At 55.5% G+C, this 24,454-nt stretch overlaps 3 protein-coding genes and 1 long non-coding RNA gene across 26 annotated transcripts in view; 3 read left to right on the forward strand and 1 right to left on the reverse strand.

The window, feature by feature from the left end:
* LGR6 (leucine rich repeat containing G protein-coupled receptor 6) overlaps positions 1-3,956 on the forward strand; it is a 70,873-nt gene extending 66,917 nt beyond the window's left edge. For all 3 annotated transcript variants that reach the window (XM_081487323.1, XM_081487322.1, XM_081487325.1), the window contains 2 exons: positions 332-412; positions 2,656-3,956. In XM_081487323.1, the coding sequence (XP_081343449.1) occupies positions 332-412; positions 2,656-3,881 (1,307 nt within the window). In that variant the 3' untranslated portion in view covers positions 3,882-3,956. The remainder of the gene's footprint in view (positions 1-331; positions 413-2,655) is intronic.
* A 4,222-nt stretch (positions 3,957-8,178) lies between these two features.
* Positions 8,179-14,143, reverse strand: UBE2T (ubiquitin conjugating enzyme E2 T). Of its 10 annotated transcripts, none has more exons than XM_081487341.1 (7): positions 14,092-14,143; positions 11,421-11,570; positions 10,832-10,901; positions 9,574-9,679; positions 9,389-9,487; positions 9,199-9,276; positions 8,179-8,519 (listed from the first exon to the last, which is right to left on the reverse strand). In XM_081487341.1, exons 2-7 carry the CDS (start codon positions 11,527-11,529, stop codon positions 8,394-8,396), a joined length of 588 nt encoding a protein of 195 aa, XP_081343467.1. In that variant the 5' UTR covers positions 11,530-11,570; positions 14,092-14,143; the 3' UTR covers positions 8,179-8,393. The 10 variants fall into 10 exon arrangements, with proteins under 10 accessions (XP_081343467.1, XP_081343472.1, XP_081343468.1 ...); XM_081487346.1 differs by having other exon boundaries at positions 8,179-8,851; XM_081487342.1 differs by having other exon boundaries at positions 11,421-11,716.
* Positions 9,571-14,110, forward strand: LOC145505413 (uncharacterized). The gene is made up of 2 exons (XR_014053003.1): positions 9,571-13,239; positions 13,747-14,110. It is a non-coding gene; the product is annotated as an uncharacterized LOC145505413 (long non-coding RNA).
* A 2,962-nt stretch (positions 14,144-17,105) lies between the features above and the next one.
* PPP1R12B (protein phosphatase 1 regulatory subunit 12B) overlaps positions 17,106-24,454 on the forward strand; it is a 159,935-nt gene continuing 152,586 nt past the window's right edge. For all 12 annotated transcript variants that reach the window (XR_014052999.1, XR_014052994.1, XR_014053000.1 and 9 more), the window contains exon 1: positions 17,106-17,483. Coding sequence is in view for 4 of the 12 variants with exons in the window: in XM_081487326.1 (XP_081343452.1) it covers positions 17,199-17,483 (285 nt within the window). In the remaining 8 variants the exon portion in view is untranslated. The remainder of the gene's footprint in view (positions 17,484-24,454) is intronic.

Raw genomic sequence — 24,454 nt, forward strand, 5'->3', positions numbered from 1 at the left:
GCAGCGTATCCAGCTCGCTGCTCTGTCCTGCTTCGTGTGCGGTGCCTCCAGCTGGACATGGAGTCCTGGCCAGCATGGAGAGCCCCCACAGTTAGGGCAGCCTCCTCAGACTCTGCCCAGCTGCCCGGGGTGTGGGTGCTCCCTGAGTTGGAAGAGGAGCAGGTCTCGGGCGTGGAGGACCACAGGCGGGTAGCGGGGAGCTGACCAACCGTTTCTCTGGGGCCACCGGGGTGCCCTGTGCCCAGCAGATGTCTCCGGGGTGGGCGTCTGGGGAAAGGGCAGGCTTGACCTATACCGAGACCAGGTCTGAGCCCCTGTCCGTTCTCCTCAGATGATCTGGACCCGGAAGAGCTCCAGCTGGAGATGGAGGACCCCAGGCCACACCCGGCTGTCCAGTGCAGCCCTGCTCCAGGTCAGAGGGCGCCTCGGGTGGGGAGGGCAGGGACTGGGGAAGGGGTGCTACAGAAAGTGAGGTCCCGCTGCTCAAAAGCCAGTGCTCGAGGGGCAAGGCTGGTGGAAAGGAAAGTGTATTTCGGAGGCTGGCAACCAGGGTGGTCGGGCGACAGCAGACTCGTGTCCAAAGGCTGACCTGCCTCGGCTGTTGATCAGCAGGCAGGAGCGTTTATAGGGGGAGGGGCCTGCCTGCAGAAACAGCGCCGTCAGCTCCGACAGTCATCTTGAAGCTGGTCATCAGCGCTCTGCCCAGCATCATCACTGTTGTTTTAAGAGCAGTTAATCTTCAGCTGCTTGGTCGGTTTGCTCCCGTTTCCTTGAGGCCAGTCCTCGGAATCGTGGCGGCTTACTATGGCTTGGCCACTGTGCTGTCATCCTGGCGTGAACTTCTCCACCTGGTAGGGCTTTCAGTATCTGTCAGACAGCGCGCAGGGTATGGCCCTCGAGAAGGAACTACAGGTCTTTGGCTTTGTTTAAGGACTAAACTGTTATTACTTGTCCTGTTGGACCATTTCCTTTGCCTCTCCACTTTTCACTTCTCTGAGTAAACTTGTTCTTTGGCCAAAACAGACAAGGGGCAGGGAAGGCCTGGGGGTGGGGAGGACCGCAGGGGAGCGCCCTCCGAGTGCAGCCTCCCCTGGTGACTGCTGGCCGGGGAGGGAGCCCCTTCCGCGGCTGCTGTCGAGCAGAGTGACTTCTGCAGACCACCCCTCGGAAGTCACACAGCAGGAGGAGACAGTTCTCAGTGAGGAGCCCTGTGCTCAGGGAGGGCTGAGGGGCCGCTCGCCCGTCTGAACCCTGCCCGCCCCCACCCTGCCCCCTCCCCGCTCCCACCCCAAGGGTGGCCCCGGGGGCTCCTTCCAGCGGCGTCCTCTCCTGACGGCTGAGAAGCCTGCTTCCGTCTCCCCTCGATGTCAGGGAACAAAGCTCCCCGCTGGTGCAGTCCAGACCTGTGTTCAGCTTGAAGGCCCAGGCCCTGGGCGCGAGCAGGAGGAGGCGGTGGACAGTGTCCCTCACAGGCCCCGGCAGCCGCGCTCTGCGCCCGCCCCCCAGTGCCCACGGAGGCAGGCGCCACCCCTAGTGCCCGCGGCGGCAGGCGCGCCCTCTAGTGCCCGCAGCGGCAGGCGCGTGGGAACACCCGGAGGGGCTGGTCCGGGTTCACTCGGATGTTCTGTCTCTGAAATCCAGCCCGCAGTGACAATGCTCAGGAAGGAGCCTGAAGACAGGCTCCGGCTTGCCCGCTTTCCCAGTAGCCGTGCAGATGGCCGGATGAGCTCTGGTGCCCTACGCACCGCCCATGTTTGAGGAGCACAAGGACAGGGGGAGCGCGCACGATGACACTCGGGCAAAAAGAGAATAAGAAAGTAGATGCGGTAAAGTCCCGATAAGTTACAAACCTGTATGTGTGTTTGTACGTTTGAGAACTGATAGCAAACCTCCCAAAATAAGGAGCTTCTCTGAGGGGCAGGATCATGAGCAGTTTCAGTTTTTCCATGTTCTGTGTTCTGATTTTTCTACAATTACCATCTATTATTTGATAATCAGAAAAAAGTGTTTAAAAAGTAGCTGTCACAGAAGCCTCCCAAAGCCCCAGGCTGCCTGGCAGCGCATTGAGCAAGAGCCCAAGGTCAAAACAGGGAAGAATCAAAGCGACAGGGTGGTTTGATGATGGCCCCCAGAGAGAGAGGGACAAGGCCAGGCCTCCCTGTCCAGGGCAGGACCAGGCGGGCAGACCCCGGGGCCACCTGTCCTCTGGTGCTTTGCCCCCTGCACTGACTGACTCCAGAGCACTGAGTGTGGCCATGGAGCCTCCTCCCGCTGGGATAGCACCGTCCCGAGAAGCAGAGCCGACCGCCCCTCACCCTTTGAGGGTCGGCCTGGCGTGTCCCCACAGCGGCTGCCCCGGCCACTCCGCCAGGCCGGCGTGTCTCGCCCTTGCTCCTGGACGCTGCTCCGTGGGCAGGGCCGCTCTGATGTGTTCCCACGGCCCGTCCGTGCTGCCTCGGTGTGTGCTGAGTGTGTGTGTCTCGCACATCTGCGCCTCGGGTGCTGGGCCTGTGTCCACCCCCAGCCGCTCGGGGAAGAGGCCCCCCGGGTGTCTGCTCTGCTCCCGCCCGCGCCTGCCGGAATCCGAGACCAGGCCGCGGGTGGAGAGCAGAGCTGCGCAGCCCGGCCCGGCTAGCGTCTGCCTCTCTTCCGCAGGCCCCTTCCAGCCCTGCGAGCACCTCTTCGAGAGCTGGGGCGTCCGCCTGGCTGTGTGGGCCATCGTGCTGCTGGCCCTGCTGTGCAACGGGCTGGTGCTGCTGAGCCTCTCCGCGGCCGGGCCCGGCCCGCTGCCCCCGGCCAAGTTCGTGGTGGGGGCCCTCGCGGGGGCCAACGCCCTGACCGGCCTCTCCTGCGGCCTCCTCGCTTCCGTCGACGCGCTGACCTTTGGCCGGTTCGCCGAGTATGGCGCGCGCTGGGAGGCGGGCCCCGGCTGCCGGGCGGCGGGCTTTCTGGCCGTGCTGGGCTCCGAGGCGTCCGTGCTGCTCCTGAGCCTGGGCGCGGCGCACTGCAGCGTGGCCGCGGCCTGCGTGCGGGCCCGTGGGAAGGCGCCAGCTGCGGGCCACGTGCACGTGGGGGCCCTGGGCTGCCTGGCGCTGGCGGGGCTGCTGGCTGCCCTGCCGCTGGCCTCTGTGGGCGAGTATGGTGCCTCCCCTCTCTGCCTGCCCTACGCCCCACCTGCCGGCCGGCCGGCTGCCCTGGGCTTTGCTGCAGCGCTGGTGCTGCTGCACGCTGCCTGCCTCCTGGCGGCGGCCCTGGCCTGCATCGGGCTCTCCTGCGGGCTGCCCGCGGCTGGGCTGGAGGCCGCGTGGAACTGCGTGGCCGTGCGCCACGTGGCCTGGCTCACCTTCGCCGACGGGCTCCTCTACTGCCCCGTGGCCTTCCTGAGCCTGGCGTCCGCGCTGCGCCTCCTGCCAGTCACCCCCGAGGCCCTCAAGGCCGTCCTGCTCCTGGTGCTGCCACTGCCCGCCTGCCTCAACCCCCTGCTCTACCTGCTCTTCAGCCCCCACTGCCGGGAGGACCTGCGGCGGCTCTGGCCCTGCCCCGGGGGCCCCGGGCCCCTCGCGCTGGGGGGTGCCGGCCCGCGGAAGCCGAGCTCCTGTGACTCCACTCAGGCCCTGGTGGCCTTCCCCGACGTGGAGCTCACCGTTGAGGCCTCCGAGACCCACGGCCTCCCCTCGGGGGCCCTCATCCCCCGCCAGCAGCCTGGGGGCTGCCAGCTGGAAGGTGGCCACTTTGCAGAGCCAGAGGGAACCCGGTTTGGGAAGCAGCCGGCCTCGAGGGACGGTGGACGACCACAGGCGACCCCGGAGGCCATGCCAGCGGGCCGGGGCTGGGCGGGGGGTGGGGGGTTCCAGTCATCCGGCTTGGCCTCAGGCTTCTGAATGTCCTCCCCACTCCCGCCCGCCCCCTCCATGGGTGATGCTGCTGCTTGTAGAATAAATTCAGGACGACTCAGAGTGACCCGTGCAGATGACCCGCCCCTGACCCTGCCGGTCGCCTCCCTCCCAGTCCGCTGCCCGTGGGTTCTTGGCCGGGTCCCCTCTCAGTCCTGCTCTGGCCTCTTCTCTGTCGCATTTGAGGAGGCTGAGGCCCCAAGGTCTGGACGTTTCTCACTTAAGGAAAGTGAGGGCAGCAGAAGACAGTACTCCGGGTGGGGGACAGAGCTCCCCCGCCCGGTGCTGTCGTGGTCCTGGGCCAGCCCCGGGGCGGCCCTGGCAAGGTCCTTCGAGTCTCGTGGCTGGGGGACCAGTGTCTCATCTCCATGACCACCCCCACCGGCCCCCCCAGTGGAAATCCTTGGAGGAGTCACCAAGGCCACCGGGCGGGCGAGTGGAGTGAGGTTCCACGGTGTAGCCAGCACGTTTGACATCTCATCCCGAGCCCAGCTGAGTAGCCTGGACTCTCCAGGCTCTGAAGCAGACCTGCTGTCCTGGTGCCGTAGGAGGGCCCGGGCCAGGCACAGCCCGGCCCACAGGCACCCGCCAGCGGTCAGCTGGGGAGGCGCGCACCCCATCTCCCCAGTGCCTGGGCTGAGCTGGGGCTCCATTTGGCTCAGAGACGGGGTGACTCAGCTGGGCCTCTCAGTTCTCTGAGACGCCCCAGGGACGGACGGCGAAGGGGGTGTGGGTTTGGGAGCCTTGAGTCCAGGCCCCTCCTGTGTGACCACCAGCCCCCAAAGTTGGAGATGCTGAGTGGGGCCCGTCCCTGCGGGGGCCCTTCCTGGGGGAGGCGGGGCTTCGGGCTGCACGGTCAGCTCCAGGGCGGCTCCGCCTCCCCCTGTACTCTGTTCCTGACCAGCTGGGCCTCGGCCAAGCCTCCACCTTTTGGTCAGAGGTGTTCGCCACAAACTGTTTTTATTATTCAAAAGCCTTGCAGATGTTCTGTACGTGTGTGTACACGCGTGTTCAATTGTGTCTGAATCTTTGTGACGCCATAGACTGTAGCCCATCAGGCTCCTCTGTCCATGCGACTTTCCAGGCAAGAATACTGGAGTAGGTTGCCATTTCCTTCTCCAGAGGATCTTCCCCGCCCCAGGATTGAGCCCCTGTCTCTTACATAGGCAGGCGGACTCTTTACCGTCCGAGCCACCAAGGAAGCCCCTGTAGGTGTTGTACATTTACCCAGAACGAGAGATGAAGTCAAGTTTGTTTGTGTTCAGGTAGCTTTCTGCAAGTTGGTGTTTCTCTTGGGTTCCCTCTGCTGTGATCAGTGGAAGATTATGTATTAGTCTATCATTGATCAAACAGGAAATCAAAAGCCAAGTAATTCAGTGTATGCAAATACATTTATTTTGGATGGATGATGTCTTCCAAGACAGTGTCCACAGAGAAGAGCCCATCCTGGAGGCCACAGTGGGGGACATGCTGGCTCCTGCCGGCCGGGCCTCTGCGCGTCCTGCCTGGCACTCAGTGCCCCAGCTGAGGGCCCTGGCTGCCACAGCCAATTCTCCTGGCAGCTCTGTCCACACCCCAGGAAGCCCCTCCTCGGGGCTGGGTGCAGGGCTGTGACTACAGAGCCTCATGTTGGGCCTCCCTTTGGCCGACCTCCCCACCCGACCTTCGAACCTCCTCATGGTTTGCCCCCTCTAAGCGGGTGAGGACCAGTGAGGCAGTGAGGCCCTGACAGGTTCTGGGCTCTGCCCTGGCGCCTGCTGGGCTGAGTCCACGCTCTGCTTTGGGAGGGGGGCATCAGGGAGCACCACGTCCGTCCCCTGGCAGAATGTGGGGGCCGGGCTGGGCAGGCCGGTCTGAGATGGGGGTGCGTGCCCTGGCCCCCTCAGCAGGCTCCTCCTCGACCCCTTTCATCCCTCAGTCTGGATGAGTAATACACGACATGTCCCGACAGCACGCCTCTTTCTGACAGCCCCCTCCCCGCCCCTCTGGCCCAGGCCCCGGACACTGGCCGGTCACCACTGCTGCGCTGTGCTTCTGCCTCGTTCCAGCGTCTCTTCCTGCACAAACAACACGCCTGTGTTCACAGCCCAGACCCGCAGAGAAAGCCCTCTGGTTTCTGCAGGACTGTGGCTCTCCTCCCACCATATACTGGGTCATCACGTCACTTACCGCTCTCCGGGCACTGGGGTTGCTTGAGGTTCTGCTCTCGCACACGACGCTGCCGTGTGTGCCCTTGGATGTGGGTCCCCCGTGCCGTGCGTCATGCACCCTCGCAGCCCCTTTTCCACGAGTGGAGCTGCCATGGGCAGCAGAAGGGATTGGACTTGCAGTCACTCAAGTGACCGCTCAGCTTGCTCGTCCCGGCAGAGCAGGGCTTTGGCGCCTTGTGTGGGGGGCGCTGACCCCACCCCGCCCCTGCCCTGTCCTCAACACCAGCCTCCCCGTCTGTAGGACAGACCAGAGCGTGCAGAGCTTGAGCAGGACTCCGGAGCCACGTTGGCGGGTGGTGCTTCCCGGGCTGGGGTCTCCTGGACCCGCGTTCACGCTCCTCCTGCTTCCCCTCCTTCCTGGTCTGGGTGCGGGGCCTGGCCTTCCTCCGCCGTCTTCTCTCGTCCTCTGCCCGGGTCCCCTCTGCTTGTGCAGAGACGGGGGCCTCCGGTGACTTCGGGCCTCGGTATTTCTAGTGATTAGGGCACAGGCTCTGTAGCCAGAGACCCAGCCCGTGGAGTGGACACACCGGCAGACGGGTGCAGGGCTGTGAGGTCCACCAAGAAACGGCCGCGTCCCCTTCAGGGGATGGATGAGGCGTCCTGGGGCAGCCCGTGTGGAAGCAGGGGGATGGCAGGGGCCGGGGCGCGGGTGTGTGGAGATGGGCGGGGCCGTGTGGCTGTGCGTGGCTTACAGAGTAGCGGGTGTGTGCAGGGCGAGGCGGTGAAACACACAGCGCTGGGGGGCAGGGGACGGAGACAGGGCTTCCTGGGCTCTAGGAGGAGGCAGCCTGGCTTTGATGAACACATCACCTGAAGACCTTGCTGCTGTGAGAAGCGTGGACTGCAGAGGGTTGGGGCTGGAGGCCAGGGGACGAGGTACTGGCTGACAGCAGGGCAGCTGAGACCTGGGGGTGGCCAGCTGCGCCGGGGCTTGTGCTTTCCCACGATGGCCCCCAGGCCACCTGGCTTCCCACCTGGCCTGTCCCGTCAGCAGCGTCGGCACGGGCGCTCGCTGTGGACATGCTCACGGCCCTGCTGGCTGCCGGCGGCCCCCACAGGAGGGACAGTGAGGACGGCAGGAGTGAGTAGAGCCCCGCCGCCCCCGGTGTCAGCAGCCGTGTGGTCCTTACAGGGGAAGCTTCCTGGTTGATACATGAATGGCATCTGGAAACCCCAGTTTGAGGCGCATGTGCCCAAGAACAGGCGAGCAGATGAGTCCCTGGGCTCGAAGGAGAGAACAGTAGCTGCTTTTGAGAAGTGGTTTCAAGAATTCTATAGAAGCTAGAAATACATGCAGTGGGGACACGAAGGAAATTCACCTTCCGGTTGATGCCGTCGTCTGTTACTGCGCCCGTGTCCTAAGGCAGCCGCCGTGAGCGCAGGGCGGTTCTGTGGTGCAGGAAGGGAAGTTGCTCGAGGGGCACTCTGTGTGCACGGAGCCCCGCCTGGCCCAGGACCACCAGGCTCAACAGGGCGGGGTATGACAGCCTCCCTGCCTCGGCACCTCGTTCCAGCTCAGCTGACTTCTGCCCAGGTCCGCCTTCTCCATCATCTAAACAGAACCGTGAGGACAGGCCCGAGGGCCCTGTCCAGTCTTGGGCAGGGACTAGGGCTTGGCACCTTAGTACTTGCCGTCAAATGAAGCTGCCAGGGACGCAAGGGCTTGTGAAGACCCATGTCAATCTGTACGATTATCACCTGATTGTCTCACTATTATCGTATAGAACACTTGGCACATAGCAGGTGGTCACTAAGTACTGTTGGACACACAGTGTTGCACCACAGTATTCTGACCAGCCATGTAAGCCACAGAGGGAAAGCTTCAAGCACCACTCACAGAAGGGGGATGACCTTATCCCCGCACGGCATTAAGACATCTGAAACCTAGGGCCCTGGAAGCGTGGCGGGCACCAAGTTCTCTCTAAACCTCCTCCAGACACACGTCCGTCCTCAGTGTCTGGAGTGATGCTGGTAGGCTGGCAAAATAAAGGACGACCTTCCAAATATCGTAACACTCCTTCTGAACAGCTCTCTGGCCAGTGTGCTCCCAGACACACATGCAGGATAAACGCATATTCAACATTAAATGACTATTTATTTTTCAAGCTTACAAGTTTTAAAATCAACATGCATGAGGTGAATAAAATATCTCTCAGAGCATCAGTGTCGAGCAGAATAGATAAGTATACAAGGTTTGTTTCGTAGGATACAAAAATGACCACACCATCAAATACAAAGGAGAAATGTAGGCAAATTGGACCATCCCGGCAAAGACGCGCCAGGACGATCCCTAAACGTCAGGGCAAAACCTCTTTGCACCGCCGCTCAGCTGCCCACCTTTCCTCTTCTGTGCGGCACTGGGTCCCTCTGAGCCGCCCACCTCGGGGGTGCTGCCAGGCGTCCCTTCCTCGTCTGCCTGAGAAGGAGCAGGTGGGAAAGCACAGCACGGTTCACACTGAGCATGGTTCACACTGAACTTCTCCTGGGTTCACACCAAACATGGTTCACACTGAACACGGTTCACACCAAACTTCTCCCAGGTTCACACTGAACATGGTTCACAACAACTGTTCTCCTGGGGCCTTGTTGCCTCCTCCCGGACATTCTTTCCAAAGCAGCGCCCATCCCGTGCCGTTTATCTGTTAATTCTTCTCCCTACCGACACTGGCTACGTGACTCCGTCTCAAGGAGGGGACGGCTTAGCAGACCCACATGCGCTCATCTTCGTCTCTGCTCCTGAAGTGTCTCCTTTGTTAAGTGAGGGAACTATCGATGTAAACTGGGGGCGTGGCTGCTCCCTCCCTCCACGTCCACGCCTTTCCCTCCCAGACCCCTGCCCCTCCCTGAGTCTCGCAAAGAGACCCCAGCTGCCTGGTGGTCCTCAGTGGACGGTGGCTCCTAGAAACCCTTGCTCCCACTGGCTGAGCTATCTATCTGGTGAATGATTACAAGGAAGGTTGCAGAAGAAGGTCAACCAGCCACCCTTGGGTACAGCATGGACTCGGCACATCTAATAAACGCTTGTACGTACACAGACACATTCACACATAACAGACAAGAGGCAGGAGCAAAGTCACAGCTGCCAGACAGCTCACCTTCTGCCGCGCATGCTTCTCTGTCCACTGCCTGGCGTTCCTGAGGAAGACCGGCTTGTTGTATTTAAACTCTGAGGACTAAGACAGAAGCAGAGAGTCAATGGAGAGAGAAGAGACTTGTCAGCTCCAGCCACCATGCGACCCTCCTGGACGGTGCGTGGGACATGGGGAAAATGGGCTGGGCACTCACGATGTCAGCCATGAGCGGGTCGTCCGGGTTGGGCTCAGCCATGAGCTGCTGAACGGAAGTCAGCAGGGTTGCGATGTTGAGGGATGGTCTCCAGGCACCCTAGACAGACAGACAGACAGCAGCTCTAAGAACGTGCTTCTCCAATCACATAAAGCTAGAGGGTCGACCTTGCCCCCGCCACTCACTTTTGGTGGCAACTTGAGAACGTCTAGACAAATCCGTCCAGCAGAGTCGATGTTGGGGTGATAGATTGGAGTCAGAAACCGGATCTGAGGAGGTTCAAATGGGTACCTTTCACAGCACAGGAGGACAGGGAAGTTTCACTAGAATATTGCTTCTCTTGTTATAAACAGCTGCTGGTGCCACATTAGGACAGCAACCCTTGAGAGACAAACCTTTGCTCTCCCCCAGTGTTTACGATGGAAATTTACGGCACTGAAAACCCTTTTACCTGCCACCTGGGTCAGGTCCCTAGCCCTTGAAATACTGCAGCATGATCTCCTAAGAATAAGGCCCCTCTCCTACAGAGCTGCACAACTGTCAGTACACACATGAAAAAAAATACAAAAATTATTCCTCAGTCTCATCGGCCACTCAGATGTCCTGTCTTGGCTGCAGTTTTTCTACAGATGATTTTGAAAAACAGGGTCCAATCCTGATTTACACGCTGCACGTGGTCACTCTCTCTCTCTGTGAGACACGCATCTTGGAAAACTCCCGTGTGTCTCAGAGCTGACACCCCTGGGATTACTGACCTGCTTCTCTCGGGACTTGTAAAAAACCTGGCCTGTGAACAGGTGTCTACAAACCACAAACTACAACCATCGCCCCCTGATGCGCGTCTTACAGCAGACCTGGATGAACAGAGGCAGAGGGAATGGGGCCCACCGGGGGCTGGGAGGGGACAGAGAGCTGGCGTCACGGGGCTGTGGGGTACTAGTTTGGGAAGATGAAAAAGTTCTGCAGATGGATGGGGTGGGGTGGGGTGCCTGGATGACAATGTGAATGCCTCCAACACCCCCAAACCATACACTTAACAGGGTTTAAATGGCCAGTTTATGTGTGTTACCGCAATGATGTGTGTGTTACTGCAATGATGTGTGTGTGTTACCGCAATGATGTGTGTGTGTTACCGCAATGATGTGTGTGTTACCGCAATGTTGTGTGTGTGTGACTGCAATGTTGTGTGTGTGTTACTGCAGTGTTATGTGTTACTGCAATGGTAAGCCCGGGGTGGGGGTGGTGGTGGTGTTAGATGTGATCTAGCCCAGTTTTAAGAGAAGGAGATTGAATTCCAAAGATATCGTGCTAGAGGTCACAGGAAGTCCTGATAAGCTTAGGACTAAGATCCAGGTCCTGTAAGTCCTATGTTCGACACTCTACCACATTGCTGTCTTCCAATAACTGGTTTAGCATGGAAATGTAAATATAATTCACACTGACCTCTCTGGGATGTGAACTTCCAGCTTGAAAACACCTTTTTCATAAGGTGTGTTGGGTCCACCTAGTATCTCTTGAAAGAAAAAGAAAAAGTGAAGAGGTGATCGGGTGGCCTGAGGCGGCACACCGCGCGGACCTAACGAAGCCCGGTCCTGACGGAGACGCTGGTCTGGGACAGCTCTCTCAGGGTTTGACAAGCCCCCACGCAGGGCACCAGCCTACCCAAGGTTGGTGTCAAACAAGGAACACATGGGCGATCTGGCCATAGGCCACAAACCCCTGCAGCTCTGCTGGGGGGGCCGGCTGTGTTCTGACCACGTGCTGCCCGGTCCGGCCTCATGGATGGGTAAAGGTGACTATCTGTGGTGCTGAACTGCTTCAGAGTTGGTGCCCAGGTCTTGGACATAAATCAGCAAGAGGTGGGGTAAAAGGCCAAAGAAGAAACGTCATGGAGACCTTTTATAAATGTAACAAACGAGGCAGGCAGAGGCACTCGTGCCCTAATTCAGAGGAACTCATGGTATTCACATCTCAGCACACCTGTTGGCAGGGTCGGCAGGGTCGAGACCCATATGCCTGGGGCGACACCTACGCGCTTGCAGGTCTTCCATCCGGTCCCCGTCCTGCCAGCACGTGATGCCTGGGGGCGGCTCCGCAGCCAGCAGGCTCAACTCCCGCTTCAGACGCGATGTTCTCTGCATGACCTCACGTAGAAGCACCCAGTTCACACTGGCTGGGACCCCTGGGGAGAAGAGGGGACCCGCAAAAGGGTCGGCAGCAGTGAATTTTTAGTACCGGTTTCAGTTCACTGAAGGACAGAGATAGCCCCCATGTTGCTTGCTATTCTGAGAAGGGAGTCTTGAGTGTTTTCCATTTCCCTCTTGCTATCTGTTCAAGCAAACACATTTTAAAAATAAAGTATAAAACAATGCAAAAGTTTCTACAAACAAAACACTATGTGCTTTAAATTAATGTCTTTCTCCACTGATAAGTCACTAACTCCTGAGGCGTTAGTGTGGGTCTAGTTTTGCTCCCCACGCATCCTCAGGTGTCAAGCAGAGAAGCTGATGGTCAAGCACCAGCTGGGGGGGAGGGGGCCAAGCATAGATACCCAGGGAAAGGCAGCGCTCCAACCAGAGGTTTATAAACGCTGCTTCAAGGCCTGAGGTTTTCTCCACGTGGTTTGGAATCCACATATTTCTCAGCTCTTCAGAGCTTCCACTCCATCAATTTCTTCTTTCTCTAGTGTCTCCAATCTTCTTTTCTTCTGCCCACCAACAAATACACTCGACGTCTCTTTGCTCGTCTAAAATAAGGCCCCCACTTCTCTGCCCCACTCCCCTCTGGCCATCCCCCTCCACGCGTGAGTCACAAACACTGCCTCTCCGTCTGCCACCGTCTCTGCACTTCATTCATAGCATTTTTGACAAACATATCGTTTACACTTACACTTTTGGGTATTAAAATTTCCTTACCCCCAAACTTAGATATTTTCACATTTAAGTCTTCGATCCACTAGTAATCAATCTGTGTGTATACTGTGAATAGGGGTCCAAGTCTGAGTTTTCCCCCTTGTATGAAAAGCCAATTGTCCTAGTCCCATTTATTGAAAAGTCCATCTTTTCCCTGCTGACATCATCCTAAATTTGTTCCATTGGTCCAGCTGGCACAAGTACCCCTCTGCTGTGTTGTTCGGTTGCTAAGTTGCACCCAACTCTTTATATATAAACATATATGTAAAGTAAGAAGGACTTAATCTATAGCACAGGTAAGTATATTCAGTATCTTGTAATCATCTATTACGAGAAATATATATATATGCACATACATGTATAACTGAACCACTTTGCTATACACCAGAAACTAATACAGAATTGTACATTTCAATAAAAAAGAAAACAATTCAATTTACAGTAACATCAACACAAATATTTAGGAATAAATTCAACAAAAAGTACAAAGTCTATAATTTGAAAACCATAAAACATTGTTGAAAGAAACTAAAGACTATCTAAATAGATGGAAAAACATCTCATATCCATGGATTTTTAAGATCGCAACACTCCACAAACTGACCTGTAGATCCAACAGGACCTATCAAAACTCCCAGTGTCCTCCCTCTCTTTTATTTTTTGCAGAAATTGACACAGATCCTAAAAATGCATATGGAAACGCAAGGGAGCCAGAATAGTCAAAAGAATCATGAAAAAGAGGAACAAAGTTGGAGGACTCACATTTTCTGATTTCAAAACTTACTACATAACTACAGTCGTCAAGACTGGATGGTCCCAGCGTAAGGACAGACACACAGTTCAAATGAATAGAACTGAGAATCCAGAAATGCACTCACACATGCGTGCTGCGTGCTAAGTCACTTGAGTTGTGTCTGACTCTGCGCGACCCCATGGACTGTAGCCCACCAGGCTCCTCTGTCCATGGGATTCTCCAGGCAAGAATACTGGAGTGGGTTGCCATTTCCTTCTCCACGGGATCTTCCTGACCCAGAGATGACGGGAACCTGCGTCTCCTGCAGTGGCAGGCAGATTCTTTACCACTGAGCCACCAAGGAAGTCCCAGAATTAGCAATACTACAGGCAAATTAGTATGTTAAACAGAATTAATTTAACACTACAACAGACATTCATGTAATTATTCCAAATTTCTTTATCCACATCTTTAGGACCATCAATCTCTGGGATCCAGTTATTTTACTAGGTCATTAACTACTTTTACCTACTGTGGCGCTCTGGGTAAAGAATCCTCTTGCCAACCCAGGAGTCCCAAGAGACGCTGCTTGGCTCCCTGGATTGGGAAGACCCCCTGGAGAAGGAAATGGCAACCCACTCCAGTACTCTTGCCTGGAGAATCCCATGGACAGAGGAGCCTGGCGGGCTACAGTCCATGGGGTCGCAAAGCAGACACGGTAGAGCGACTGAGCACCATTTATACACTGACCCTTACTGCTTTCCTCAGTAAGCAGGTACTGGGAATCAAGAACAATAAAACAAATATACACATAAAATTAACAAAACGTCGGGTGGGGGGCCGGGAGCAGCGGGTGGGCGTGGCGGCGGGGAGACGGCTGGGGCGGCTGTGGGACGCGGGCCGGGCCGGGGCAGAGCGCCAACCGCGTTGCCAAGACATGCAGAGCGTCCGTTCCTCAACCGACAGTCGGAGAGGCGGAGGCTCCGCAGTCAGCCAGAAAGAAAGCGCCCCCAGCCCCACCACACCGCCCGTGGACGCCCGCCCGCGGCCCCTCTCACCTGCGCGGTCGCCCCTCGCAGTGCAACGGCCCGAGCAGCCGGCACCGCGCCTGCGCGAGCCCGGCCGCAGCCTCGCCCCGCCTTCCGCCCGGGAGGCTGTGATTGGTCCGGAGGGCCGCCCGGGAGGTGCGCAGCCTCCGATTGGCCGGGCTCCGGGCGGGCCCCGCCCACGCGCTTTGAACGCGAGCGCGGCTGGCGGGGACCGTTGCGGCGCTGGCTCGGTGCGTCCCGGGAGGAGGCGAACTGGGAGGAGCCGGGAGGGTCTGTTGGGAGCGGACTGCGGTCCGGGTGTTCGCGCTGGGGGGCTGCCGCCTCAGGACCGTCAGACCTGAGAGCCCGAGGAACCGGACGTTCGGAGCCGGGTTCCAACTGGGGGCGCGCGGCGAGGGGCCCGTCCGCCGCGCTCGGGCCGCGCCTGCCACGCCTCCGGCTCGGCCGCGGGAGGAGCGGCCGGTCCAGGCCGGCGTTAAGTAGCCGCGGTCCCGGGTGGCCGCGGCCTGGGCGTCCTCGGCCCCGCAGGCCTGCGGTGCTCCCGGGGCTTCCCGTGGGCTGCGGGAGCGGGCCCCGCCGGGAGCCGCGAACCACACGGGAATCCCGCTCCTGTCCAGTCAGCTGTCGGGGCGCACTTACTGTCAGCGCCCACTCACTGTGGGGACGTGTTTTCCGTCTTAACGCTGGAGTTGGCTGCCTACTTTACTACTGATACCTTCTATTTTGATCTCTTCAACATGGTTCCTTATTTTCCACCTCAACTGTAATTGTGTCGCAATTGCTGTTCTATCTTCGGAACTGAGATTAATTCCTTCCTCCGGTGGTTTTCTGAGAATGTGCTGTGCTTGCGCTTGTTCAGTCGCTCAGTCGTGTCAGACCCTTGGCGACCCCGTGGGCTGTAGCCCTCCAGGCCAGAACACTGGAGTGGGTAGCCGCTCCCTTCTCCAGGGGATCTTCCCAACCCAGGGATCGAACCCACGTCTCCCGCATTGAGGGCTGATTCTTTACTAGCTGAGCCACCAGGGAAGCCCAAGAATACTGGAGTGGGTAGCCTATCCCTTCTCCAGGGGATCTTCCCGACCCAGAAATTGAACTGAGTTTTCCTGCATGGCAGGCGGATTCTTTACCAGCTGAGCTACCAGGGAAGCCTGGAAATCTTTAGTGTCCTTGAGACGAACCAGGCACTATGCTAACTCTGGTGGAAAGGAGAGATGGTATGATAAAACAAGCAAAGACCTGTAGTTTTGGGAACCAAACAGAAAAAACGGGATAACAGGGAAAAATAAAAAAAACAGCTCCATGGGCTAAATGTACAGTCTCTATTTGTCCACCAGAGGGAGGTATGTTAACTGGCGAGAACAGAGGCCATGGTGAAAAAATTTCATAAACTGTACAGGTGTCATTGCTTTAAAAAATGGAGTATGGGCTTCCCAGGTGGACCAGTGGTAAGGATTCCGCCTGCCAGTTCAGGAAATGCGAGAGACTCGAGTTGGATCCCTGAATGGGAAGATCCCCTGGAGTTAGGAAATGGCTCTACCCACTCCAGTGTTCTTGCCTGGAAATTTCCATGGACAGAGGAGCCTGGACGGCTGCAGTCCATGGGGTCACAAAGAGTCGGACACAACTGAGCGCATGCACGCGCGCACACACACACACACACACACACACAAATTTGCAGTTTACTTTTTAACTGTGGGAATGATTATTTAATAAAAGTTTCCTGATGTATGTGCATCATAACTGGCACACTCAGTACATTTAAAAGTACGAAACTGTGGTGATGGTTTTGTAATGTCACTGTGTTGTGCCCCAGGAACTGATGTAGTTTATAGCTTAATTATACTTCAACAAACAAAAAATCTTTATAGAGAAGGAGAACAGGTTTGTGGTTACCAGATCTGGGGGAATTGGAGGAAGGTGGTCAAGAGGTACCAATTCCAGTTATCAGATAAGTAATTACATAATTACAGTCCATGGGGTCACAAAGAGTCAGTCCAACACGACTGAATGAAGCGCTGCCTGCGTGCGTGCGCGCACACACACGGATAAAATGTTCAAGATGATAAATATAATTAACACTGCCCTATGTTATATGTGAAAGTTAAAAGAGTAAATTTGGGGAGTTCTCATTACAAAATATATATTGTTTTATTTTGTATCAGTATGTGATGACCCATGCTTACTGTAAAAACAAGAATTCTGTTATACAGGACTGTCAGGATTTGTTCACTTGTATATAAAGTATCAGTATTATTTTCTTTACCATATTTAGGAAATATAGACTATCATGTTTGTTTAATGATAGTAAACAATTATATATTCATTGTGTAAGTTTACTTTCAGAGTTTGAGCAAGCTCCGGGAGTTGGTGATGGACAGGGAGGCCTGGCGTGCCGTAGTCCATGGGGTCGCAAAGAGTCGGAAACGACTGAGCGACTGAACGGAACTTTCAGAGAGCCTCTGTTGGGGGAAGATGTTTCAGGGAAAAACTTCTCAAGTCATACACAGATTGTTGATTCCCACTATAAACTGCGAGGATCCTTTCCAGGGTCTTTTCAAGGCTCCTTGTTAGCGCGTTCTAAGTTACAACGTTAATAAAACTCTGGATTTACAACCGGGGCAGGGTTTTGTGAATTTCGAGTACTTTCAGTCAAGTTTTTCTCAATAGAAAGCAAGAATAATTACCGACTCTTTTTCCACTTCAAAAGACTGACGTTATAATTGGGAGCCGAGATTAGCTGGAAGTCAGAACAAGAATAAACTACGGTTTCCAACAAGCGCACGGAGGTGACTCGGGCCGCGGACAGCTCCCGCCTTCGGGGCAGAGGTGACCCCGTGCGTCCGCGGCCAGGCCGGGAGCCTCCGGACCCCGCCTCTTTCCGGATGCATCCAGGGAATTGAAGTTCCGGTCGGTCCGGGCGCGCCCGGGGTGGTGGGGCGCGCGAGGGGCTCCCACTACAAGTCCCGTGATGCCTCGGGGCTTCGCCGCGCCTGCGTGCTGAGGCCGCGGGGCGTGCGGGCGGCGGAGCAGTAAAGATGGCTGCGCGCGGGACTCCGCCCTCCGCTCCCGGCTGAGGAGCTCGGCGGCGGCGTCGGCGGCCAGGGGCAGCGGCGGCAATGGCCGAGCTGGAGCACTTGGGCGGGAAGCGGGCCGAGTCGGCGCGGGCGCGGCGGGCCGAGCAGCTGCGGCGCTGGCGGGGCTCGCCGACTGAGCAGGAGCCCGCCGACCGGCCGGGCGCGGGGCCGCAGGCTCGGCGCGGGGGCCCGCGGGTCCGCTTCGAGGACGGCGCCGTGTTCCTGGCCGCCTGCTCTAGCGGGGACACCGACGAAGTGAGGCGGCTCCTGGCCCGGGGCGCCGACGTGGACACGGCCAACGTGGACGGCCTGACCGCCCTGCACCAGGTGAGCGCGCGGGGCGGGTGGACGAGCCGGGGTCCGCGCCGCCCGGCGGCGTCCAGCTCCCTCGGTCGGTGCGCGCGGTGTTCCCTAGGGCGCGCCCGCGCCCCCTGCCCAGTGCCCTCGCGGAGGCCGGCTGTCCGTGCTCCCGAGAGCGGGGCTGGGTCCGCGCCGCGTCCTCGGGTTTGCAAAGGTCCGGGGGCGGCTTCGTGACCCCGGGCCCAGCTCTTGGCCGCGCGCGACCTCAGGCTCTCCCCGCCGCGTCAGGCGCGCCGGCGGAGAGGCCACCTGCGGGGTCCCCTGGCTGCCTTGATGCTCGGGTGGGAGCTTGTCTTCCCGCGCCCCGACAGCCCCGCGGGAATGATACGCCCCGGGCCGGGCTGCAGCCCGTGGACCACCGTGTGTGCTTGGTATCAGCACCTTCGCTGCGCCCATCTCGTGCACCCGTGTTCTGTCTCACTGTCAGGACTAACTCCACCCTCCCTCTCCACGTGGAACTTCATCAGTTATTCCAGGGGGCCGGGAGCTGGACACCCACTCTTAGTCCTTCATGTTTTCCTTTTTCTGCTGTCTGTGCAGTGGATGCGTTGGCATGAGAACGCACTTCTAAATAATAATTCAAGCCTGCGTCATGCTACTTTTCTGAACACAGTAGCCAGGAGCTTAAAATGCGTCCTCACCATGTTCCCAGTCCTTTCTTTCAGATGAAAGGACCTTCTCTTTACCCTGCTTGTATCTGTGCTTTCACACTCAGAACAGTGCCCCACCTCAGCAACCAGTTCAGTTCAGTCGCTCAGTTGTGTCCGACTCTTCGCGACCCCATGGACTGCAGCACGCCAGGTTTCCCTGTCCATCACCAACTCCCGGAGTTTACTCAAACTCGTGTCCATCGAGTCGGTGATGCCATCCAACCGTCTCATTCTCTGTAGTCCTCTTCTCCTCCCGCTTTCAATCCTTCCCAGCATCAGGGTCTTTTCCAGTGAGTCAGTTCTTCGCATCAGGTGGCCAAAGTATCAGAGTTTCAGCTTCAGCATCAGTCCTTCCAGTGAATATTCAGGACTGATTTCCTTTAGGATGGACTGGTTGGATCTCCTTGCAGTCCAAGGGACTCTCGAGTCTTCTCCAACACCACAGTTCAAAAGCATCAATTCTTCGGCGCTCAGCTTTCTTCACAGTCCAACTCTCACATCCATACATGACCACTGGAAAAGCCATAGCCTTGACTAGACGGACCTTTGTTGGCAAAGTAATGTCTCTGCTTTTTCATATGCTGTCTAGGTTGGTCATAACTTTCCTTCCAAGGAGCAAGTGTCTTTTAATTTCATGGCTGCAGTCACCATCTGCAGTGATTTTGGAGCCCAAAAAACATTTGTATAATTCTTTGGTGTTTAAAAATTATTTTATGTTTCACTTCATGTGAATCTCAGCAGGGATCCTTTGAGGTAGGTGTTTGTTATTGATATAATAAGTTTTATAGGTGATAAATCTGAAGCTCAGAAAATTGTTGCTTGTATGGGATTAAAAAAGAGAAATTGCCCTTAGGCGTGGATTTTTCAGATTTAAACTCCAGAGCTTTATATTTCACCTAGTAAGGAGCTGAATATGTATAAGATGGACGCTAAGAGGGCCACGTGCATTTTAAATCTCTGAGCTCTTTGAGAGGGTGCGTTTTTACTTTTCAGATGTATTTGGGAGGGCTTGAAGGGCTCCTAGAGGATAGAGAGAGAGAAACCCATTTCTCGTGCACGTGTTCTTTATTGAGGCAGTTCTCTGAGTATAACTCACTAGCCCTGTTTCTTTTAAGGTGCCTCTGCCCGCTGAATCTGGTCCTGACCACACACAGTTTAACAGCGCCCTAAGTCAAGCACCCAGTGTGAGGCCGCTCCTGGCAGTTCTTCCCGCACCTGCACACCACCCTTCTGACCCCTTTCCCCGAGCCTGGGCCTCTTGGAGTCTCTTTCCCTGTTAATTTCCACCCTAGATTGTGACTTGCAACTTCTCCCAGTGACTATGATCTTCATATTCTGTGATCTCCTAAACTAGGAGAGGGAGGAGATGACAGCCACGGAATTTTCTCTGAAACACCTGCAAACGCTTTATGATGTTGCTCCCTGCTTACAGAGCTGGTGGTGAGTTGAGTTGACCAGGTGTACTCAATACTTGACAGATTTCAGCCACAGACTAAGCTGCTTGAAGATTTGAGGGGAATCAAACAAGCCGTCTCTCTGTTTTGAATCAAAATGGGCCTTTATTGGCTCAGGAGCTCTTTTCTAGCCAGTTTCCACAGAGTTACGGTGTGTTTCTCCAAGGCCTGAAGAACTCTTAAGGTTCCTAAAAGGGTGTTTTCGAAACATAAGGCTGGAACTGCTAGTGGCTGAACAGCCGTCAGGTGTCTGAGTGCCTGTCCCTCTGTGAAGCGGAGAGCAGCGGGCTCACCTGAACCCCTTAGCTGAAATAGCCCCTGGCCTGCAAGTGTGCTGTGAGTCGTCAGGACGATTGCTGCTGGCCACGTTCTGGCCACGGCCTCTGGGCCAGCTGGGAGAAACCCCAGCAGACATCGCTGGATGATCCTTCTTCTCCCTCAGGGTCACGGAGGATGTTTTGTGTTTCAGGGCGTGGTGCCCTGACCCTGCTTTTGACTTAGACCGTTCTTTCTTGGCAGCCTTTGCTTCTGCTGGGAGGTGCTTGAATCAAAGATAAGTTCCAGGGGCCCTGCTAATAGTGCTTGAAATAGACCTGGATAAGAAGTATCTTGAAGGGTAGCCCTGCTCCGGTGAAAGCCTTGGAAACTGATGCATACCAACTAGACATGGGCAAATAAGATTTGGTGTGTATGCAGAGTCGTCAATGAAAAGGGTGTTAATTGAGTTACATAACCCTTGGAAGAATGTGCTTGCTCACAGAGGAATTCCCATTTCGTTTATGGGTCTATATTGTTGGGCTTGAAATGTGGGCTTATAATTCTGTGTGGGCTGGTACTTTAAAAGTTTTCTTTTTACTTGTTTATGTGGTAAGGTTTTTTATTAGCACCTATCTCGTGTCCTTAGCATTATGCTCTTGAGTCCTCTAGGGCCAGATATAGACTTGTAGACCTGCGTCGGCCAAATTACTGGGCTGCTGAGAGGCAGGCGCTTGCTTTCGGAAAGATTTTCTGGGCTTTGTCACAGTGGGCCCCTGCCCTCCCTCCAGAATGCATTCTGTCGGCGCTTGTGTCTGCAGGTGTGGGGAGGACACTCATGCTGGTCCTCGTGGCTCTGCGCTCGAGACCAGTCTTCACCTGGAGGACACCGAGAAGGCTGGGAGGGTGCTGTGCTTGATTCAAGTTCAGGTTGGTTTCCTGGTGGTCTCAGAGTCCACGTTGGAGGCTCAGGGTCACCCCAGACTGGAATTCAACCCCTAGTGGCCTCAGTCATTCTAGAGCTGCCTCAGTCTGCCCCTGGGTCCTGAGGGGAATGAAAAGGACCTGTTTCCCCGGAAGAGACTAGGTGGGGATGGGTGACGGAAGGCGGGCAGGCAGAGCGGTCTCTGTTCAGGGAGACGGAGAAGACGAAGGTGAGGAGCCTTCAGCTCCGTGCCAGATGGTATGTCTGTGGGCCGATCTGTATGCTAAGGTAAAATGTGTATTCTTTTTTTAAATTGAGGTGTTTAAGCACCTCCTGGAAGCCACCCGTGTTTTCGTTTTTTTACTTATGTCAGTGCTGGGGCTTCATTACTGTTCGGGCTTTCTCGAGTTGCAGCGAGCAGCTTCTACTCATCATGGTGGCGTCTCTTGTGGGGCCCAGGCTGTAGGGTGTGGGTGCGGCTTAGTTGCCCCGCGGCATGTGGAACCTTCCCGGACCAGGGGTCAAACCCGTGTTCCCTGCATCGGCAGGTGGATTCTCGATCACTGGACCACCGGGGAGGCCCCGTGATTGACATCTGACATCGTGTCAGTCCCGCGTGCACAGCCTCTGCTTCTAGTCATCATGCGAGGCTCGTGTTTTCCCTTGTGATGAGAACTTTTAAGGTGCACTTTTCTTAGCAACTTTCAAACTTCCGTTGCAGTATTTTTGACCACAATCACTATGCTGTCGTTACATCCCTATGACTTATTTTATATCTAGGATAAAAGTTGTCTTCTTAACCTTTTCTCTTTTATTCCAACTTCATTATTTATTCCTCTTACAGTTCCACGTGTGAAGTGACTTATCCAGTATATTGGTGAATTCCGCTCGCTCTTAGGGCCCAAGGCGATCTGGGAATAAGAGAGTCTGTTGGCGTTTCCATCACCGTGGGTCTGGAGCACGCCTGCTGAGTCATTCTGGTAGCTGACCTCTCAGCTTGCTTCGTAGGAGGCCGCTTAGCTTTGCCTTACCAGTCTTGTCTCTAGTCATAATGCCGTCATGGACCTCAAAGCCTGATTTGAAAATGAGGCTTATTTTTATGGTGGTTTATTGGGAGGTGGGAGAGCTGGGGGAGTACAGACACAAGTTGTCTAACCACAACCTTTTATTTGCTCCTTAGCCAAATTTTTGTTCCGCCTGCTTGAAGTCCTGTAAAGGAGCTGTCTACTATGATGTCGGCTTCAGAATCTCTGTATTTTACAGTAGCCAGGCTGTCACTGTGTGCAGATGAAGCATGGTTCTGGTAAAGGCAGCGGGTTGGGCAGGTCTTGGTGGTAAATTGAAATGAAGTCCTTGCTTCTTTTCATCTTGACGGCGTGCTTTAAAGTACACGTGTTTATAGCTTGTGTGTGAAACTGACTGAGCGGTGGCGGGCGCACGCTGCTGTGTGGCCACCGGCTTCACCGCGAGCGGCCCCTGCGGACCCCACGGCTGCTTGTGCTTGGGGTAGGCCCCGCCCCCCGCCTCCACCAGCGTTCTGTGCCGGGAACGCGGGGCCGCACGGAGGAGCCTGCGCCGTGGGCCTTTTGAGTCGGGCTGCGTTCTTTGCTCGGAGAAGGCAATGGCACCCCACTCCAGTACTCTTGCCTGGAAAATCCCATGGACGGAGGAGCCTGGTGAGCTGCAGTCCATGGGGTCGATAAGAGTCGGACACGACTGAGCGACTTCACTTTCACTTTTCCCTTTCATTCACTGGAGAAGGAAATGGCAACCCACTCCAGTATTCTTGCCTGGAGAATCCTAGGGACGGCGGAGCCTGGTGAGCTGCTGTCTATGGGGTCACACAGAGTCGGACATGACTGAAGTGACTTAGCAGCAGCAGCAGCGTTCTTTGCTGTAATGTGTGGAGAGTCCCCTGTGTGGGTGCACGTGTCAGCAGCACGCTGGTCTTGTTTGCTGAGAGGTGTCCCACTGCACAGACGCGCCACAGTTTGTTATCTGTCCGCCTGGTGAAGGACGTTTTGATTATTGACAGTTTTGGTGATAATGAATAAAGCCACCATAAACATTGCTTCCCGTCCTTACCAGTACTTGATGTCATTTTTTAAAAAGCCATGTTACTAGTTATACGGTGGTGAGTAATTTTCAATGACAGTCATAATACTAGTAATAATAATTTGTAATATTTAATCACAGTGGCAGCAGCGGTAGCTGATAGAAGTAGTAACAGTCGCTCCCACTTGGATGGTATTTCCTCTGAGCCAGGGCCTGTTCTAAGTTCTTCTAGTATATTAACTCACGAGTATACGAAGAACTCATAAGATATGTACTTCATCATTTTCTGGATCCTGCAGAGATGGGGAATCGGACCCACTGCCCAGGGTTGCAAATGAGTGAGTGGCAAAGTTGGAATTTATTTACGCTCAGGTAGCTGGAGAGTCAAATCCCTGTTCTTAACTTGGTGTTGTAAGCCTCTTGCTACACTGTATTGCTCATTGTAAAACTGGGTAGAAAACAGGAGGAAAAGATAGAAACAATTTAAAATCAGGCTACTCTGAGATAAATACCACTACCATTTCAATGTATTCCTTTCAGGTGGTTTTTTTCCTTTAATTGTTCCTTATATTGAGTATATATGTATAAAGACTATTTATAAAACAAGTTAGTTGCATTTGCTTTGCTTCCTGATTTTTCCTTTGTAATCGTTTTCCTGTATCATTCAGTATGCTTTGAAAGTAAAGGTTTTGCCATTTGAATACTATGCCATCGTTAGAATGTGCTGTTTATATACATATATATAACACATACATATATTTAAGCGAGAGTTCTTATGGATTATTAATTTACAACCACTATTGAATGCCTGATGGTATCGCGTGAATCTGTGCTCAACTCTACAGCAGTCCGCCCGTGTCCACAGTGGGTGCCTGAAACCGCATGTGGTATTGAGCCCTATATGTACTCCAGTTGGGTCGGGGTGCTGACACCCCTCAATGGCCGGTCCTCCGCTCCCGGGGCTCCACATCTGCAGATCAGCCCCCTGGGTACTGTCTAGTACTGCACATATTTATTGACAAAAGTCTGCACAGCTCAGGGGTCCGAGGTACTGTCTTGACTCCCTGACGGATGGGCAGGGCACACAGCCCGGGCGTGCTGCACAGGGTGAGGGGAGCTGGTGGGTGGGAGAGTTCATCAGAACGCTGGGCACTTGAAGCCTTGGAATTGCTCATTTCTGGAATTTTCCTTTTGGTATTTTCTGATGGCAAGTAACCGAGGAAAGTGACACCAGGGGTGGAGCGGGGACTGCTGTGTGCGTGTCGGCAGGTGCAGTTTCTGACCTCGGGTACCTCAGTCTGGTTTGGAGACAGGTAAGTCCAAAAGCGGTTCCTTTTAGAGTGGTGTGTTCTGTGACTCACTCCAGAGTGGAGGGACGAGGAAGGCGGTTCAGGGAGAGAGGTAGGAAGGGGATGGAATGTTGGCAGCGGGGGCACGGGTGTGAGGGGTGGCGCCCGAGAGCACGCAGTCTTTGGTGGAGAACCTTGGGTTTGGGCAGGAGAGGTGCCACAACCGAAGCATCAGCTCTTCGGAGTAGGAAGCTGCAGCTGGATTTCAGAATGAACGGGGACAGAGAGGAAAGAGCCTGCTGAGAGAGCG

This window comes from Giraffa tippelskirchi, chromosome 5 (genome assembly GCF_054371585.1).
Source record: "Giraffa tippelskirchi isolate mGirTip1 chromosome 5, T2T-mGirTip1v1.2.pri, whole genome shotgun sequence".
Classification (NCBI taxonomy): domain Eukaryota; kingdom Metazoa; phylum Chordata; class Mammalia; order Artiodactyla; family Giraffidae; genus Giraffa; species Giraffa tippelskirchi.

What these genes read in the sequence shown, in the direction of transcription:
- UBE2T (XM_081487338.1), bottom strand. Translation starts at nt 13,700, where the DNA reads ATGGGATTCTCCAGGCAAGAGTACTGGAGTGGGTTGCCATTTCCTTCT. An exon ending in TACCCAGAGCGCCACAGTAG is followed by an intron (nt 11,571 to 13,561) that starts GTAAAAGTAGTT and finishes TCTTCTCCCCAG; the next exon opens with GGGTCCCAGCCAGTGTGAAC. An exon ending in ACCCGCTCATGGCTGACATC is followed by an intron (nt 9,277 to 9,388) that starts GTGAGTGCCCAG and finishes CTTCTGTCTTAG; the next exon opens with TCCTCAGAGTTTAAATACAA.